The sequence below is a fragment of the Bemisia tabaci genome, chromosome 3 (assembly GCF_918797505.1).
Source record: "Bemisia tabaci chromosome 3, PGI_BMITA_v3".
Classification (NCBI taxonomy): Eukaryota; Metazoa; Arthropoda; class Insecta; order Hemiptera; family Aleyrodidae; genus Bemisia; species Bemisia tabaci.
The window spans coordinates 35,335,495-35,354,191 of record NC_092795.1 but is presented as its reverse complement, the minus strand read 5'-3'; the positions used below and the strand labels follow the sequence as shown (position 1 = coordinate 35,354,191).

The window sequence follows — 18,697 nt, the reverse complement described above, 5'->3', positions numbered from 1 at the left end:
ACTACCATTATCCTCCTGTCGAGGAAGGTTCCCTTTCTTCTTCTCGCAGGGGGAGGAGACTAATGATCCGAAATTTTGGGTGACGTAAGCTTTGAACGGTGGCGAATCGATATCCATGATGCGCGGCGGTCAGCTGGGCGCGTGTTTACATAATCGTTGACTCCAGGTTGATTCGGTAGGGTTTCCCGGCATAACTTTGGTTGGCCACAGGGATCGAGTTTCCGGCGGTGGCGAGGCAATGCCCCCCGACGTTGCCGCCACGTTCAACCAAAACATTAGACTTAGCGGAAAAACTAAGAATTTCCGTCCGACATGGCCATCAACCTCACATGGATCCCGTATGCAAAGTGTGGTCGCGAGCATTGCGTCCCTGATGTCAACGTCACTTGCACAGTTCTTCCCGGTGTTTTTGTGCCGTGATGTGGTAGCCCAGGAGCCAGGATCAGCTGATGCAGGTACTCATAAAAAAATATTTTTTTCCCGCCGAATTTATCGCCTTTTTTTAATTCACTTTTATGTTTCCCGAATAAATATAACGTTTAGCAAACCGATCACAATTATATGGAGACTTTTGACAAAAGACTTATGTGCAATAGTGTAGGAGTGGTAACATATGCAAGAAAGAGGAATATGGAAAAGCTTTTTCGAAAAGGAGCAATGACCGTGAAAAGCTCGGGAAATGGGGCGTATTTGCCAAAAGGACGAATTTGCTAGTTGGCTTCATGCAACTCCACAGATACTTTGATGTTTTTAATCCCTTTGTAGATATTACCCATTTGTTTGATACCGCTTTCTCTCACAATCAGACATAATTAAGTTATACGGCCACAGCTGCAAAAGTGTCAAAAGAAACAACGCTCTATGTGCTCAATGGAAACCCAGAGGCTGTTTCAGTTTCAATTGTCTATTATATAGACTTTCCTGAACTGCCTCAAGCCATGCTCCCATTTACGACTGTGTGAAATCCAAATTGTTATGCGTAACATAAAGTTTTTATATAAGGCCTAATATAATTATGGTTGGTTTCTCAAAGGAAGATGACATGAGCTTTTAAAGTCCTGAAAATGTTCAGTTATTTTGGATTCAATAGTTAAACCCTCCGAAAATTTGGAAGAAAATCACTTAAAAAATTTCTAAATAATGCGTATACGTAGCCAAATAAAATTTAGAAACGTCCTAACTACCATAAGGCGTTCTTCCTTAGAACGGCAGTACACTATACTATTAATTTTTATAAACAATGCGGAAGTTAAAAATTTTAGAAAAAAAAAATATTACTTAAAAACCCTGCAGAGCAAAGGAGGAAATCAAGGATGGCTGTGCATAAAACTTGCATTTTCTTTATATTTCTTCTTCAGGCTCAAGATGACGTTCCAAATATCTCAACGTTGCGGGTAAAACTATGTTGTAGTGATGAATATGAAGTAAAGCTATGAGCAATGAAGAAGTACCTCTGTTGAGCGGTGTCGGAGGTGGTGTCGGAAAATCGAAATGTTCCTTCAAAGGCCTGTCCCTGTTTTTCGCCTCCCTGTGCGTGATCGACCTCTTCGGGGTCTTCCCGATCGTAGCCCTTCCGAGAGCGATTGTCGATTGTGGTAAGTTAAACAGCATCCCTTCTTGAAGCATCCTCAAGACGAGATTGTAAAAATATCGTCCTCTAGAAACTTGATAATTTCCGCCGTTTGTGTCTATTTCACAGAGAGTGTAGTTTCTGAAGGAGGGTCCAGTCTTAAGTACAATTTTTCATAAAAATATGAATTTATGTCTCAAAGAGCAGAAAATTTAGAAAAAAGGACCTGCTTATATTTACGTGTAAATATGTCAGTTTGTAAATTCAAATTATGGGCTCCAAATTTAAGAAATTATTTTTTTTAAAGCATAAGTATTTCCTGCATGCTTAAAAAAAGGTACCTATCTACGATGCCATTAAGACGCTGGATTTTTGTCCCATAGAGCATGCATGAGAAATAATGGTAGAAAAATTTAGATTTTTGGAAAGATTACGACCGTTTTCGTGGATATTATACACAAGGATAGCAAGAAAATATATGCACTTTGCGAAAATAGCATACATTTTCCATCTATTTTTTCACTATTTTGAAAACACCCTTATAATGGATCCCTTAGCCAAAAAATAATTTAGGAAAGTAGCAAAGGCATTGAAATCTATTCATGAATTAGTACTCAAAATGAATAATTACCATCCCAATATCCAAATATATACATATATTAGGGGTTCTAAGGTTTTCCTTTAATGATACAACTTAATGATTTCTCACAACGGGCACTGTCAAAAATAGCGACGAGGCACAACATCACTTACAAGTATTCTTGTGCGCCTTCAATTGAGGAGTGCAGCAAATTGCATTTGATCAGCGTAGAGGTTACATAACCGATAATAGTCGGGCGGTAATTTGACCGCACTGAATACGATGGAGCAGATACGATTGCTCAATTTCTTTGAACAAGTATCGAATGTCTCTTAGTGCAGCAGAGTTGTATTTTGACAAAGATTTAGTAACTGTTTTACATAACTTCCCTTTAAGGTTTCAGAAATAAACACTTGTATGGTAATTTTTTAACGAAGGTAAGTGGTAGATTCAGGAAACTTTAAGATAAGTGTGTTCTTTATTGAAACCTATCAGCACACGTATCAACATTACGTAAAGTCAATAATTTGGCAAGTCTTACTTTTGGCACACTGTTTTTTGTTTTAGGTTGGCTGGGCCTTCCTCTAGCATTTACCGTATTTACTTTACAAATTTACACAGCCCTCCTCCTCGGCCGATCATGGGTCATGGCTGAGATGATCGAGCCCTCTATTGTGGAAAAGAGTAGGTAGGTTGTTTTATTATAACAGATGAGGGTGTTGTAGCAATATCTGAAAACAATTACTCGTGGATGTCAGAGATTTCAAACGAATATTTAGATTTTTACCCATCGAAACAGGAAGAAAAGTGTGTACTTCCTACCCATACTGAAAAAAACACTGGCCAACATTGGTGTCAAGAGAATTTCCTCATCTTCAATCAAGTGTACAATTGAATCAGTGAGAACGAAAACACACCAACTCGGAAAAATGAAAATAATCAAGACACACACAAAACTGCAGAACAGGTGGAGAAGTTAGTTGAAGAAAAAGATTTTTGCTGCCGAAAGACAAGCACTTATGGACACTTTAAAGGTCCAAGTTGGAACAGATGCGTTAAGTTCAATAACCTTCATGTAAATTATCTGTGTTCAATGGAAATTGAGCATTTTCAAGTTACCGAGTTGGTGTGTTTTCGTTCTCACCGAATCAATCGCTAAAATCGAGCAGAGTTTTGCCTGATATGAGCTGCTTTCTTCTCGAATAAGCATCTTTTGTCCTTATCAAAGAAATTTCTTCTTTATGGCAGCAAAGTTCAGGATATTTCTGGTTACAGCAATGAGTAACTTTTTTCCTTATGTATAAAAAAAGTGTGTCCGCATACGTGCATGCACACGATGGTAAAACAAATTAAGATTTCTTAAAAAATCCTCCACTTCCATGTTAACGACACTTGCCATATTTAATCTTCATAGATGAATAATTATACCAATCTTGTCTTCATTTATAACTCCCTCCCGTCAGTCGTGCAACGTTATTTTTCTCAGATGGAAAGGCCTACGAGCTGTTTTTTTTTCAAGGAAGGGGGTGCATTCAAACAAAGTAATAGAACATTACTTCCGAATGAATTGATGTTATACTGCATCATCATATTTTTCAAATTCATAAATGCACCGCAATCTACGTGAGAATTTAATAATCAGATGGCAAATAAGAATCATCGAACATTAGAAGAATGATTATGACGGTAGCTCGAAGTAAAAATACATTGACGTGAAAATCAGTTTTATTTTAAATCTATGTTCTAAAAATGATGCAAGCTTACAAAACTTTTGGCTCCTTCCAAGCTGTATCTAATTCCGATTTATTTGGTGACTATTCAGGTATCCATATGCCGCATTGGCAGAACTAACTTTCAACACACGAATGAGAAAGTTCGTCACATTCCTGCTGGATATTACGATATTTGGGGGTGGAGTCCCTAATCTTCTAGTCGGTAAGATTTTTCTCTCTATTTTTACCGTGAATCCTTATTCAAGCGTATAGAATATAACATCGTGGCAAAATATTATATTTTCACATTCCTCAAAACTATATATTTATCTATTTAATGTGCGTGGAGAGAATCCAAGCAAAATCTAAAATTGTGCCCATTGTGACCTCTCATTATTTATTCAATTCAATTTATTGTTCAGACATAAAACTGAGAGGACAATTTTCACAGATCCGTCGGTGATAAAATATTTTAACTGCACGAGGAGCCGATGGTAGAAAAAATGTGCGAACGAGGCCCTGTAGGTATCAACTTAGCCTCGGTTTGCAACAAAGAGCCACTATTCTGCCGTAATGGCGAAGAGAGGCGTATGTGGATTTTTTTATGAGCCATAGTTAGTACATATTCTTATCTGTCTTGAGGCTCAACTCAGAATGCACTCATATTCGGCTCTCTTCGCTATCACGGCTGTATTTCTGGTTCATTGTAGAGACAGCATAAGTGAAAGTAGTTTCTCTGTGAAGATAGGTTCTTTTACTAAAGAGTTAAATTTGTGGTCTCTTATTTTAAAAGTCAATCTATTTTCAGTTCTATCAATCGCAAAAAGTACATTCCTTTATCGTATATAAGTTTTGCGATTAACAAGATTGATCCTTTGATTTTTCCAGCCTCACAAAATTTGCAAATATTGGGATTGAAGATAAGCAATTTTGAATGGGATGTTTCTTATTGTTACTGGATGCTCTTGTTAGGAGTAGCTCTGTGTCCTGCCATGTGGCTTGGCAGTCCAAAGGATATGAAGTGAGTTATATTACTGATTTTTATTCGCCTTCTATCCTCCATTCCTAAAGTCATATGTCTGCGCCATACTGCTGTCACTTCTTATGATACCACATTAAAGGAGAATTTGTATTTTTTTCAAGTGCTTGGTACAGTTTTACGTTTTTGAATCTCAGAACCATGTATCAAAAGTATTTCAAAAGTTCATACAGTCTTGCGAGAGTATTTTTCACAATGTTCGTCATAAAAAAGTTAGAAAGCGTGTGCTGAGGGATAAAGCCGCCTATCGAATTCAACATAGTTTTGTTATTGTATCATGCCTGTTAACATGATACTGTATGAGTGTTTTTCAATAATTTCCGTCGGTATGATCAGATTGCGGCGTTGCAATGCAAATCTCCGCTTGTGTTTTCTTTTTCCATGGGAAATCCACCAATTTTTTCAATGGCTTTTTCACATATTACTCCTTCATTAACTTTTAGATGCCCAAGCCGGGTCAAAAGGGCGTCAAAAAACACGTCTTCCTTAGGTTATAAGGGGCCAATGCATACGAGCTTCTATAAAGGTCTACAAATTAAATTTAAAAAAGAATCACATGCAAGATTGGAAAAAAATCAAGTGCGTGGCAACACAACCGTAGATTGTAGCGACGTATTCAGGCCTTATTTTTCCCCCGAATATCCGCGTGATCTTTTATTGGCAGCATAAAGCGGGACAATGCATGTTCACGTCTCGCGCCAGAGCGCCTTCAATTTCGCAGATGCAACACGGACATCCATCAAGTACGAATAGTTGTATCCCTGCGCCGTCATCAATACGCATCTTTTCCCTTGTTGTCCTGTTCCATGTCGAGTTGGGTCCGTTTGCCTTATTGGCAGTGATGCTTTAAAGGCAACGAGATCAACACAGCCGAAGAAAAGAGAGAAGTAATCGAACTTCGTTTTTGAACTTTCCTCCCAAATCCGAGCGATACCTCATTGGCAACATAGAGTGGAGCATTGAGAGTTCACGGCTCCACTATCGCGCGAAAATTGTGAACTTACGATTAACTAACAGTGGACTGTATTTTCCAAGTTACATTTGTTGTATTTTCACAAACCTAGGTGGTTAGCTGCGTCATCAGTCTGTATTGTGGTAACTGTGGGTGCTCTAACCTGGTATTTGCTATTGCATGAACCGTTGCCCCCAGGTGCACTGCCTCCCGTTCTACCAGAAGTCTCCTGGCAGTCTCTAGCTATAGCATACGGAATTCTCGCCTTTCAGGTCAGTTGCTCCCTTCCGAACCGTGTAAAAGTACTTTAAGACACAGGAAGTGATCTAATTTAGCCACAACCAAGACTATTATATTTTTTGGGGAAATCAAGTTTCAAATCATTCGTCAGACTTTTATACGAAATAATAATCGGAACATCTGAGGACAAGAGCTCAAATACTTTGGTTGAAAAATCAAGCTTAATTTTCAGAATCCCGCCCAAAATCAGTTTAATTGTCATTTAGAATCAAGATAATTTGAAAGTATCCAATATAATCTTCCCGAAATTTATTCGCATTTTAATGCATAAAATAAATAAGTAATTGTTGATATTTCTGTCAACTCTCCAGGAAAATTGGTTGGCTCTTTAAAAATTTGCCTCTTTCATACTTATTGGACTAATATCTACATTAGTAGGGCTGGTCTATTGTTTTCCTCACTCTTTCAAACTGAGTATTATTTAGCAGCTATTACAGAGTCAACAAGATGCAACCATTGAGGAGCAAAAATTTTACAAACCTTTTAGTATTTTGCTATTTTCTGGACGATATGTGCCCCTTCACTAAATCTATGAGAAAAGACCTCATGCTTTGTTGGAACTCCATACGGTACAGTTTCTGTCCCTAATATTTTGGATTTTCTTTTCAGTTTGATATCCATCCAATGATATTGACAGTGCAAGTAGATATGGAAAAGAAAAATAAACTAGGGCATGCAATTTTAGCCGGATTTCTAGGTAAGACTTTTATTGACAAATTCTTCGTGTGATAATGTAATTGTGTGAAATGGTGCCTTGTTTATGGAAATTACCTCTTTTCCTTCAACTAAAACAAAAATTTCAAACAGCTTTAACCCTTTGTATACATTTTGAAAAACAAGGAAACTTTATAAGAACATCAATATCCTAGCTTGTAGGGCGTCGCAAATAATTTGCAAAGAATAATTCGCACGATTTGAAAATCGCGAAAGAATTCCCATCTTTTCAATCGGCGAGGAAACTGCAATATGACCTAAACGCTCTCTTCCTTGCTCCGACAATCGTGGCGTCATAAACACTGTTACCGAACAGCTATCTTCCTTTATAGCACCCGCGTGATTCTGCCGAAAATGTTGCCAAACTTCGTCCTGTTGGTGTTGGGTAAGGTGGGAAATGTTTGCTGTTTTGAATGAATCGGCATCATTGCTCAAGCAATAAACAGTGTTCTATATCGTGTCGGTGTAACACTAAGTTCTCTCCGCTTTTCCCACTCCGAGAAAAATAGGAGGTGTCTGAGCTACTGGCTGCTTTGTATGAGGAGAGCTACAAATTTGATTTCAATTACCTGCTGTTGTCGCATCATCAGTTAAATCGATAAAAAGGGAATTCAAATTAGAGCCGCGTCTGCTCTTACGAGGAAGCTTACTTTATTTTTGGAAGAAAATAAAGAAAAAAGTACTCCCTGGGTTTGAAGTTCAACATTACTTACGAAATGAATCCTCTGTTATAGTCAAAACTCAGGAGTTGCGAGAGCTCAAAACTGTTATTTTGATACATACATATTTTGAATTTTGTACTTATATTACCTCCAACGTGAGTCATCAAAAATTTCAAATGCTTTGCCTTTCCCTCCCACCAAACGAAAAGGGTGTTGATAAAAAATATTGGAGTTATTAGTTTTCGCGGTTTAACTTTAATTCGTTTTCAAAGTCTGGGTTCAGACAGCTAGAAACAAATTCAAATTTAAAATCCAAATATACAAAACCAAAACCAAAAAAACCAGAAAAAATTGACAACTTGCAAAAGTATAGGTATGAGTTAGATCATAAAATTTTACTGTTCATAGAATTATGCATACCTCATGCCACCCTCTTATTTTTGAAACTTCAGATGAAAACAGTTGGTATCCAGGTGCATGAATCGTAATTCTATCTTACGGTTGATCTTTACTCCTGATCAATAAGTTTACCTCTGGTTTTTTTCTGGGTATGTGCTTTTGTTTTCATGTTGCACAATTTGGCTTTCCAGCGGCCGTGATCTTGTATTATTATCTGGACCATTCGCTGGATATACAATCGGATACTGTTTTCTTTTCTTCCTCCGTGTTTCCTACAGATTGCCCCGTCATGATGTCGGCGTCGATTTGCAACTGAGGCCATAAATCCAGAGTACTCTCCGACTTTTTAACGGACTCGCTCGTTTGCTTGTGGAAGCCGATCGACCTATCGGCGAGTTTCATGAAAGGTCGAATTCATGGACACTTCTAGATCTTCCCTCTAAAAGGCACCAAGAAGTCCAAACTCCCATACAGTGAGCTAGGATAAAACCACAGCTCTACTACTCTTCCCCGCATGCGGATGAGAAGATCCCAGTTAGAGTGAAGAGTAGGCCCTTTGGGAAAATTGACTTAAACTTTTACTCGAGGCGTCCTACATTGAACCGGTCAAATTTCTATTCTGGTTTTTCAGACGGTTAAATATTTAAATTTAGAATTCTTAGTCTTCAACCCCCAAACATGTAAAGCACTCGACTTCAGACGTCACCTTTTAGCCAAACTTACTAACGTACACTGAGAAAAAACTATGGTTTATAACCCTATTAGAGGTAAATATGGAACACCTATAATAGTCGTAAATAAACTAATGATTCTCGGTCTGTGAACCATACTAAGGTCTCTGTACCTAATTAAGGTACCCCGTACCATAACTAAGGTATATGTGCTATTATTATATGTAGAGGTACTACTATTAGTGGTGTTCCATATTTACCTCTAATAGGTTTATAAGCCATAGTTTTTTTCTCAGTGTATAACGGCCAAGAAGCTGCAAATATATGTTCGTAGTCCATCCCCCCTTCCCCCCAAAAAAGGAAAAAAACGTTATGAATATAAAAAAAACATCCACTTGATTCCTCAGAATGTGCTTGTTTAGGTATTCACTAATTTTCTTAGGCTAGTAGTCACAATTAAGGCGAAAAACGCTTGGTGCCATGCACTGAGAAAAAACTATGGTTTATAAACCTATTAGAGGTAAATATGGAACACCTATAATAGTCGTAAATAAACTACTGATTCTCGGTCTGTGAACCATACTAAGGTCTCTGTACCTAATTAAGGTACAGAGACCATAACTAAGGTATATGTGCTATTATTATATGTAGAGGTACTACTATTAGTGGTGTTCCATATTTACCACTAATAGGTTTATAAACCATAGTTTTTTCTCAGTGTGGAACGTGGTTAACCTTCAATTGATGGGGTAGGCAAAATTTAGTTCCTCACGTTGGATTAGTTGCATTTTAAGTTCATGATCTACGAGGCTCGACATTTTAAGAGATTTTAAATGAGAGTTCACTTCAACATGCCCTAACAATGATAGCTCTAACATTATTAAGTGTTTAGTGTCATCTATCGTCTTTGTTTACCTTCTAGTGAGCGGTGGTCTCTCTATCGTGACATGCATCATCATTTACTTGCGGTTCGGAACCAGCATCAATTACAATATCTTGCCGGGACTTCAGCCGCACATCTTGCTCTACGTTAATGCTTTTCTGGTAACCCTTCAGATTTGCTTATCAATGGTAGTTGGAGGCACAGCGCTTTTTCAAGACGTCGAAGACAAACTTGGGGTTCCGAGAGGTGAGGAGAAATGAGACCAAAGTATTAATCTTTATCTTTGAATTTCCGTCAAAAAAGAGGAAAATAAATAAAGTAATCTTAATTTTTTCATTACTTTATTGCTAATTATGACCACTGCTTCGATTGGCTGTATCACTGAAATTTTCACTGTATGTTGAATGTTGATGAAGGCTTGGTTGTTAGTTCATTATCAAATTTTTGCGAGATAATACAATCACCGGAGGGCTGCAAACCAATTTTTGTATTTTCTGTAGTGTAATCATATCAATTTTGTCCCATAAAAGTACCTAGTTAAAGAGGAGGCACAGGAGGAAGACAGGAAAAAATTGATTTTTTAATGTTTAAAAAGATGAGATGTTTAATGTTTCAAAACATTTGTTCGATGTTTTAAACGATTTATAACCCTAAATGAAAATTGAAATCCCATGTCTATAAACTGTAAAGCAAATAAAATGGCTGCTTTTTTATTCACGGCCGCGGCCCAGCAGCAGTGTCGCAAGAGACTATAAGGCACCCAACCAGTATTGGTTCACCTATTTTTCATTGTTGCTACCTATCAATGCTGAAATGTAATCTTTAATTTTTGCACTCGATATGATTTTAGCACACTGAAAAAAAAAACACATTGGATCCAGAGTCCAGACTCTTAAAAACATCGACAAGAAAAAATACTCTTGATTCAATCAGATTTAAGCTTAAATCAAAAACCAAGCCTCTTGATTTGAGCGGATTTCCTTTTGATTTAAGCTTAAATCTGATTGAATCAAGAGTCCTTTTTCTTGTCAATGTTTTCAAGAGTCTGGACTCTAGATCCAATATGTTTTTTTTTTTTCCAGTGCAGGGTAGTAACCCTGCCAAATAAGGGAGTACCCTTGCCCATGCAATCGCGTTTAATTTAAAACGACGTTCTACTGCCTCAGTTTTGCGTCTGTTGCTTTTTCATCTCGCATTTTGATAAAAGCCTGCGTTTTTATGGAATGTTTTAACAGATTTCAACTGGAAACGATGTGTGGTACGAAGTAGTATCCTGATGACGGCCGTATTAATCGGTGAGGCGGTGCCGCGGTTTGACCTAGTCATGGGGCTCCTGGGCGGTGCCCTCACTGGGCCTCTTATGTTCATCCTACCTCCAATCATACACTACAGACTTCGCTCCATTCTTTGGCGCAAACAGCTCATCGCCCGGATTGACAGGTGAGAACAGCTATGCATCAGCCGTGGACCTACAACCCGTTTACAAATATTCAAACCCCAGCAGCTTGCCATACGTCATAGATCAGCGTCGAATATAAGTGTGATGAACATGAACTGCGAAAGGGAATTGATGTTGAGCATGAGTGCTTCTGTACAACATACATACATACGAGTCGCTGTTATAGCGCTCTTTGGCGCTTTGCGACACCTAATCGCCACAAAGCTCGGTCTTCCCACAGGTTATCAGGGAGTTGACACTCCCTCATCTCACTTAACACCCCCTGTCGCCAACCTCTCACTGGGCATCCCCTACGCGCCTCTGTACAACAACTTCAGAAAAAATGAATGTGAGTGAGAATATAGAACCAAAGGTTGAAAAAAGGGATGACAGTGACTGCCGTGCTAAGGAAGAACGCCGTATGAGCCGCCAGGCGTTACCCAATTTCCTTTGATAAAACACGAATTTCCTGGTAAAATTCTAAATATTTTCGTTCCAATTTTTCAGATGATTTAGTTCGCAATTTCACCTTAAGTTCCTGAAAATTTCAAGGAAAAATATTCATAACTTTCCTAGAAAATGAACATTTTACTGAAGGAAATTTGACATTTTTATTTGGATTTTTAACAGTGAGCATATTGAACACCATTAATATGGTAATTATAACCATAGTTTTTTCTCAGTGCATCATGAAAGGAAAAAGTTTGACTTAAGTTCATTCGTGCAGGTACGAAGCTGACGGCGCTCGTCTCCGCGAAGAACTCCTCCGAAAAACAACGCTGCCTCCTCAACAACTGAGCTACGCCCCCAACGCTTTCGGGTTGGTTACCAACGACATGTCAACGGGCAAGGAGCCCATACCCACGGGCCCAGCCTCAGGGAGCTTCAGCTCGGAGACCTCCAGCAGCCTGGGGTCCCTGCCGCAGCCCTACCTGCCCCCCTCGGAGTTGCTCGACCCCCCACTGGCGCCTCGGTCCCTGATACAACACCTCGTAGGACTCGTATCCACGGAAGTCGACGAATCGGTGTCCCAACTGGGATGCTGCGAGCTGGCTATGACGTTCGTGATAGTGGGCGCTGGGATAACGGCTACCGTCGTTGCCACGTACTACGCCCTCGTCGGGAACATCGCGTATGCCACGTTCTCGCCGCCGTGTATCGTTAGTGTGAACGAGGCCTCCAGGGCCATTTTCGACGAGCTCGTGACGTAGTGGAAATTGACAGCTTCTGATGGAATGCAGCCAGATTGTTGAGATTTATGAAAAACAAATTAATCAGCCAAAATTCCTATCCTAAAATAACAAGTTAATTTGGGGAAAAGGCTGAAAAAAAATTCATGTATTATCATGGTTTTAGATAATTTCATTCGTTACGAACTTTTCAATTTTATTGCGTGCATTCACTATTTTACTATCCCATTTGCCGCTGCCGGTTGCAAACGAAATAAGAGTTTTCTTATCATTTTAGAATGACGTATCTATGGATTAATATAACAGAACAATTTCATTTTCTGATTCGAATTTTCTACTTAAAACTGTTTTTGTTAAGTCCTCTTTTTTCCGTTTTCACTTTTGTACCGTCGTTTTCTACTTGTTTTCTTTTGTCAGAATGGTAACTTTTTAGATTTATTATGTACCAATATTTGTATCTAAATAAAAGAAATAACAGTCTGCCAAAATGCTCAAATCTTTGAGTCATCTAAATCACATCGCCATTAATTCGCCATTTGATCAAGTTACACTTTACATCCAAGGTATGGTGCTTTCAAAGGTTTCTAGACAAATTGGATGAGGTTTCATGGGAGATAGGCCGCGAGTCTGAAACCGTTAACTTTAGAATTTATTCTAATGTTTTGATTTCCAAATTATGTATTTTAGTATGCGGAAAGTGCATAGTGCATGGACAGAGACGATAAATGCGTTTAAAACTGAGGGAAACATTTCAAATGAAGAGCGTATGCATACGAAAATCCCATCAAAGCGTCCACTTCTTCTAAAATGACGGGGGGGGGGGGGGGCGATTGGTACCTTGAAAGAATTTTCAGGAAGGGGCGGTTAGACTTGCATTATGGATGCTTGAACAAAAACAGCAACAGGAACAGTGCGTTACTGTAACGTCCTAGCTCCGTAATAATGTGTTACGCAACTATTTGAAGATTACAAAGTATCTCGCTCGGTGACATGTGTGAGTGAGCTGGGCATGAATGCATTTATGTGCGGCACATCGTACTTTCACCGGCTTGTGTGCATCAGAGCGGTGAAGATGTCAGTCGTATTTTGTAGTTACCTATCAGCCGAAATAGCTCAGTTGGGAGAGCGTTAGACTGAAGATCTAAATGTCCCTGGTTCGATCCCGGGTTTCGGCAAATACTTTTAATTCCGTTAACAATTAACGATTTCTGCCATAACTGACCAATGATCATCCACAAGAGGTGATCCTCACTAATGCGGGGCACAATTGTCTGCAATGCACAGTATAATTTTGTCATTTGTGGATGCTTTAATTTTGAAACTAATTTTATATATTTGAAAATTTTGACTCAAACACGGAAGGAGTCGACAAAATCATATTAAATTCAAGCGAATTTATAAGTAAAATTAATGTTTCTGCTATATGTTGCTATACATGTAATTCTGATCCGTCGTAAGTCTATCTATCAGAAGAAATGTTTTTAAGCATTGATACTGAATGAGAGATTGAATGTGAGTTTGATCATCCCTTCAAAGGAGAGGTTGAATGAGCAGTATGCATACATTCCTAAATAACCTCCTTACACCCCAACCTCACAGCAATTTTCCATTAAAAGTTACGGCTGTGCGGTTGTACGGCTGTCATCCTTCCACCCTTTTTTCGAAAAATTTCGTTGATTTCAAAATGTTAATATTGTGACATGAAAAAAAAAACCAACATTTGTCTTCTAAGAGTACCTAATTTCCGAAATTTTAGGACCCTCCGCTCGACAGAACCCCTTCAGACCCCCTTTCATCTCCTTTTTTAAACTTTTGCCCCCTCCTCATGGTTTCAGCCAACTCGCCGCGACTTATGAGCATAGGAAATTATCTAGGCTTGTAATATTTATTCATCCTTATGTAGTTACTGACGAGAATAGTGAACACGCTAATCAATGAATATGACCTACGAATGCGGAACTTCTGGTTGTTCGCCAATTAGCGTTCAAGCCGAAATAGCTCAGTTGGGAGAGCGTTAGACTGAAGATCTAAATGTCCCTGGTTCGATCCCGGGTTTCGGCAGAACATTTTAGCCAAGTACCACAATATTTTATGGTCTCGAGGTGTATCGAGACGACCAGAGAGAAAAAATCAACGGGAAACTGCATTCACCCCCCTCCCTCATATAATTATTTCGTGTAACTCTCGCTTCATTTCTGCAGATCATCTAAAAAAAATTCCATGCCAGAATCCTTTTTTTCCATATTTAAATCATTATAGCTCATAATTAAAGCAAGTTGCGGTATCTTTCGTCTACTTGTTATCAATCTAATTAAAGCTCGCCCGGGTTTCCTGAAATTTGCGATCATTGATGCCAGATCACATAAATAATTGTGAATTATACAATTACTAACGATGGGGGTGTGCCAATTTTGATTACTAATGTGTCAAATATTGAAGCCATTTCATGCAAGAGAATGAATATTTTCTCTATTAATATCCAAGGAGATTTAAATGATTCTTTGAACAATGTGGCACCAGGGTCAGTTTGATCGATTCGCGATGTTTTGATGCGGAATCGATGAATCAGATCAGACGGAAAACTTGGGTGTTAATTTGGTGGCGAGAGTAGGGTGTCATTAAGATAGTCTCAATCGACCTATATAACTCGCTAAAGCTGGTTATCGCATGCTAGTCAAATTGTGACCGGGTTATCATGGCCGGACCAGTGCGATTTTGGGTAAGTATTACACTGACCTCAAGTTTAATTTTCATTTTTTTATGATGGGTTCAAATTGAGGAGGAGCTCAGACTTACACGACGTACGCAATCAAAACAAAGCACCATTTAATCCAATATCAAAACGGAACCGAGAGCTTGGGCATTTAGGTCTATGGAAAAGTACTTGTTGGGGTGGGGGAGTCAATGACAGATATGTTTTTTTTTTTAAATTCAAGAAAAAATTTTGTTTCACTCCGCTGAGTTCAATCATTTTGAACAATTTTAATGCATATTATGTTGGGAGATATTTTTTTTTTTTTTTTTTTTTTTTTTTTTTTTTTTTTTTTCAAAAAAAAAAGGAAACAATCGATAAAATTAACGACGTATAGTAAAGTATTAAGATGAGCTCAGCATTGAGTGAGTCCTGAGTCATTCATTAACGAGAACGTTTAAATTCTTGCTATGCTAAAGGAAGAAGCAAGATCATTTTGAAGCACCTAGATTTTTCCGAAAGAATCCACATCAATTTAAGCAATATAAGAAGAACTATAAACGGAATTGTCTTGTTTTTATAAGAAAGTTTCATTCAGTCATCATTTAAAGCTTCAATTCAAATCACGCATTTGAGTAGCTCTTTTAAATATGTTCTATTGGATTGCACAGGATAAACTCTGTATGGATACATTGTATGTTTTTCCTGTCTGATTGTGAGTGAGAACCTTGTCGTCGTTTAGATTAGAACACGCAGAAAAAAACATAACGTTAGCAGGTTAAAGTAATAATATGGGGGTGCGGCAAAAATAGCTCAGAATTAAAAAATCATTCACATTGAAAATTTTACCTCTTAACGACCCAACTTACCCAGCCGCAATCACTGACAGTAACACCATTAATTTTTGTAGTAAGGTAAGAAATTAAGTTGGAGCTTTCATATTAGTATTTTTTTCCTCTTTTGGAAGATGAGACTTGATGGAGATTATAATCAGCAGCTGTCTCGGAAGGAACTAACTGTATGAACATTAAAATCTGCTACTCTTTACTCCCTTTTTAAAACCTCTCCGTTTTGGAATGCTCTTGGAGCAGTGAAATAACTTTCTCACTCCGTTTTCTCAAAGGTTCTGAAATAAATCGAAATTAATGCATATATTTCAGTTGCAGCGATGGCTGATCTGTGGGCTTCTAGCCGGTGTCTCCCTTGCCCAAAATCCCTCGCCAAGGCAGCATATCACCACCAACTTACGCCGGCAGCCTTTCCAACTTGCTCCCCTCGGCAGACCTCACACAGACGTTAACCAACAAATCAACGCCCAATTCTCCCCTGCCGTTCCCCTCACCTACGAGAACCTCCGGCCACAGGAGTACCAGGCTCAGATTTTCGGCTCGAACCTCCAACCCCCGAACGTCGAATACTACCAACTCTCGCCAAGTTCGAGCCTCCCGGAGAGTTACCCTGCCAGTGCGCCTTCAAACCTCGCCGGATACCAATCGCAAAGCACCCGCAAAGAGGATTGTGAGCACTCTCACGAGTCTCATCACCCCCACGAGACTCATAAACAAGAGCCTTACAATCACCCTCATGAGGCTCACCATACCCAGCGCCCGAACCCGCAGTTCTCTCCAGCCATCCATACACCATGGCAAAGCGTTCCCGGAAGTCCAGCTCCTGGTGCTCAGGTTTCAGGCGGCTACCAACAGGCCGCGCCACCAGCGGTGAACCCCGGTGCCCAACTCGAACCAGCTATTTTAATCTACTCCGTGGACAGACAGCCACCATACGTCAAAGACCAGGCACCTTCCATGACTCACCGTGAGAGTGCGCAACTCTCCCCTGCTCCATCGGTTCCCGGGAAAGATGAATCTGTTTCTGTCGCCGTTGAACAGAACCCAGGAAGTAGCTCTTTCAGATATGCTTATTCATATCCTATCGGTGTAGGCAGATCTTCGGCATCCCCTGATGTAATGGCTGACTGGTCCTCAGGCTCAGAGCCTAACTGGCTTCCTAATACCGTGTCTGCCTGGTCGACAGCCTGGCAGCGAGACGGCAAATCAGCAGCTCTTTGGCCACCAAACGAATGGCTACAGAACACACGTGCCAACGAATGGCCAAAACCATCTGGTGCCCAAGGAGTAGCCCATTCACTGACATCACCCTCTGGTGCCCAAGGTGTAGCCCATTCACTGACATCACCCTCTGGTGCCCAAGGTGTAGCCCATTCTTTGACATCACCCTCTGGGGCCCAAGGTGTAGCCCATTCTTTGACATCACCCTCTGGCGCCCACGGTGTAGCCCATGCTCAGACATCACCATTGGCCTTGAACTCTGCGCGACCAGCACCAAATCGCAAGCAGAGCGGACACCTTAATACTCACGTTTAAGACTCTGATCAATAAACAGTGAGTCTTGATCATAAGGTAAAACGTGGAAGATAGTGAAACTGGACCGTTAAAAGCAGAATAAATGTGATTGAAATACACAATGGTAAATTTTTTCAGAATTTCTTTACTGTATCCTATAGACTACTCTGAAAAAAAAACACATTGGATCTAGAGTCCAGACTCTTAAAAACATCGAAAAAAAAAAAAATACTCTTGATTCAATCAGATTTAAGCTTAAATCGAGAGCCAAGCCTCTTAATTTGAGCGGATTTCCTTTTGATTTAAGCTTAAATATGATTGAATCAAGAGTCCTTTTTTTGTCAATGTTTTCAAGAGTCTGGACTCTAGATCCAATGTATGTGATGGATCCATGCCCATACCATACCAATTGCTTGTCCCCAATAGTTTGAGAACTGTCCCGAGTCCAAATCTCGTCAGAAAAAAACGGCCTACCTCGACAAAGTTGGAAATATTTTTCAAATCGAACGGTGGTGCAGTATGGAGCACTGCCTCAAGAATGCATGAATTTTTTTACTCTTAAAAAATTCAAACTCATTATTTTAAGGTCATTAAAATGTATTATATACTCAAGGCTCTGTTTAGGTTGCCGTTTTAAAAATGGAGACCCTGTTAAAAATTTGCCGTAGAATCTGTGTTCCCAAATACCATAGACCTACAGCCGGCTGTAAGATTTTCAATAGCTTCTTTAGCCGGCAACACAATTTCTTATAGCCTTTTATAGCCGATGGCGACTAAGCAACAGCCTGGCGATAAAGTGTATGCTAAACGTTACTAATTACGGATGCTAGGACTTAGTAAGTTTTTGGAGTACCGCTCTCTTTATGGGCCGTAGTATCTTGATTTATTTTGCGAGGAAAGCTCCGTACTTTTGAAGGATGCCTCCCATTCCTAATATGTTGTAGCGCCTGAAATTTCGTATGATACTGTGCAATACCTCTGGTGTGAAATAGTTGCTTCAAGCGCCGTGGTGCGTTGCGGCGAGGAGCGGTAGGCGGGCAGCCAGCGTAAAACGCGCATTTGCGCCTACAAACCTAACAGGGATACTTCACGCATTGCGCAATGCGTGAAGTATCCCTGTTAGGTTTGTAGGCGCCAGTGCGCCGCCGCTCCGCTTTGTGTTAGGCTCTAATATTTAATCTCGTTGAGTCAGCGTTTTTCAACTTATGACTTTGAAATGTTTGCACACTCTGTATGGATTATTCTCATTTTAATTGACGAGAAAAAATATGTAGTAAAGGAAAATATAATGTGCGTTTTGTAAATATTAAGGTGATTCCGTACAAACTTAAGGATTTACAAAGCACACGAATTTCTACACAATTTCTTATAGCCTTTTATAGCCGATGCCGAAAAAGCAACAGCCAGGCGATAAAGTGTAAAGCCTGGCGATAGGAACTATAGCCCGGCTGTATAATTTTTCATCGCTTCGTGTAGCCCGGCCGTATGATTTTTTCCACTTTCTACAGCCAGCTATATGATTTTCTATCGCC

At 39.5% G+C, this 18,697-nt stretch overlaps 2 protein-coding genes and 2 non-coding genes across 4 annotated transcripts; all 4 read left to right on the top strand.

Moving 5' to 3' along the window:
- The first annotated feature begins 54 nt into the window (after positions 1-54).
- Positions 55-12,186, top strand: LOC109043358 (uncharacterized). The gene is made up of 10 exons (XM_019060549.2): positions 55-455; positions 1,359-1,595; positions 2,718-2,838; positions 3,973-4,085; positions 4,751-4,883; positions 5,966-6,125; positions 6,763-6,850; positions 9,522-9,728; positions 10,718-10,922; positions 11,648-12,186. Exons 2-10 carry the CDS (start codon positions 1,433-1,435, stop codon positions 12,129-12,131), a joined length of 1,674 nt encoding a protein of 557 aa, XP_018916094.2. The 5' UTR covers positions 55-455; positions 1,359-1,432; the 3' UTR covers positions 12,132-12,186.
- A 1,026-nt stretch (positions 12,187-13,212) lies between these two features.
- Positions 13,213-13,285, top strand: TRNAF-GAA (transfer RNA phenylalanine (anticodon GAA)). The gene has a single exon. It is a non-coding gene; the product is annotated as a tRNA-Phe (tRNA).
- Positions 13,286-14,098: 813 nt separating this feature from the next.
- Positions 14,099-14,171, top strand: TRNAF-GAA (transfer RNA phenylalanine (anticodon GAA)). The gene has a single exon. It is a non-coding gene; the product is annotated as a tRNA-Phe (tRNA).
- A 520-nt stretch (positions 14,172-14,691) lies between these two features.
- On the top strand, positions 14,692-17,279 carry LOC109043354 (uncharacterized). The gene is made up of 2 exons (XM_019060544.2): positions 14,692-14,829; positions 15,963-17,279. The coding sequence occupies exons 1-2, from the start codon at positions 14,806-14,808 to the stop codon at positions 17,184-17,186; spliced, it is 1,248 nt and encodes a 415-aa protein (XP_018916089.2). The 5' UTR covers positions 14,692-14,805; the 3' UTR covers positions 17,187-17,279.
- Positions 17,280-18,697: the final 1,418 nt, after the last annotated feature.

Excerpts from the sequence above, each read along its gene's own strand:
- LOC109043358 (XM_019060549.2), top strand. The coding sequence starts at position 1,433 with ATGAGCAATGAAGAAGTACCTCTGTTGAGCGGTGTCGGAGGTGGTGTC. Across the intron at positions 1,596-2,717 it reads GAGAGCGATTGTCGATTGTG|GTTGGCTGGGCCTTCCTCTA; the intron begins GTAAGTTAAACA and ends TTTTTGTTTTAG. Across the intron at positions 6,126-6,762 it reads ACGGAATTCTCGCCTTTCAG|TTTGATATCCATCCAATGAT; the intron begins GTCAGTTGCTCC and ends TTTTCTTTTCAG.
- LOC109043354 (XM_019060544.2), top strand. The coding sequence starts at position 14,806 with ATGGCCGGACCAGTGCGATTTTGG. Across the intron at positions 14,830-15,962 it reads CCGGACCAGTGCGATTTTGG|TTGCAGCGATGGCTGATCTG; the intron begins GTAAGTATTACA and ends CATATATTTCAG.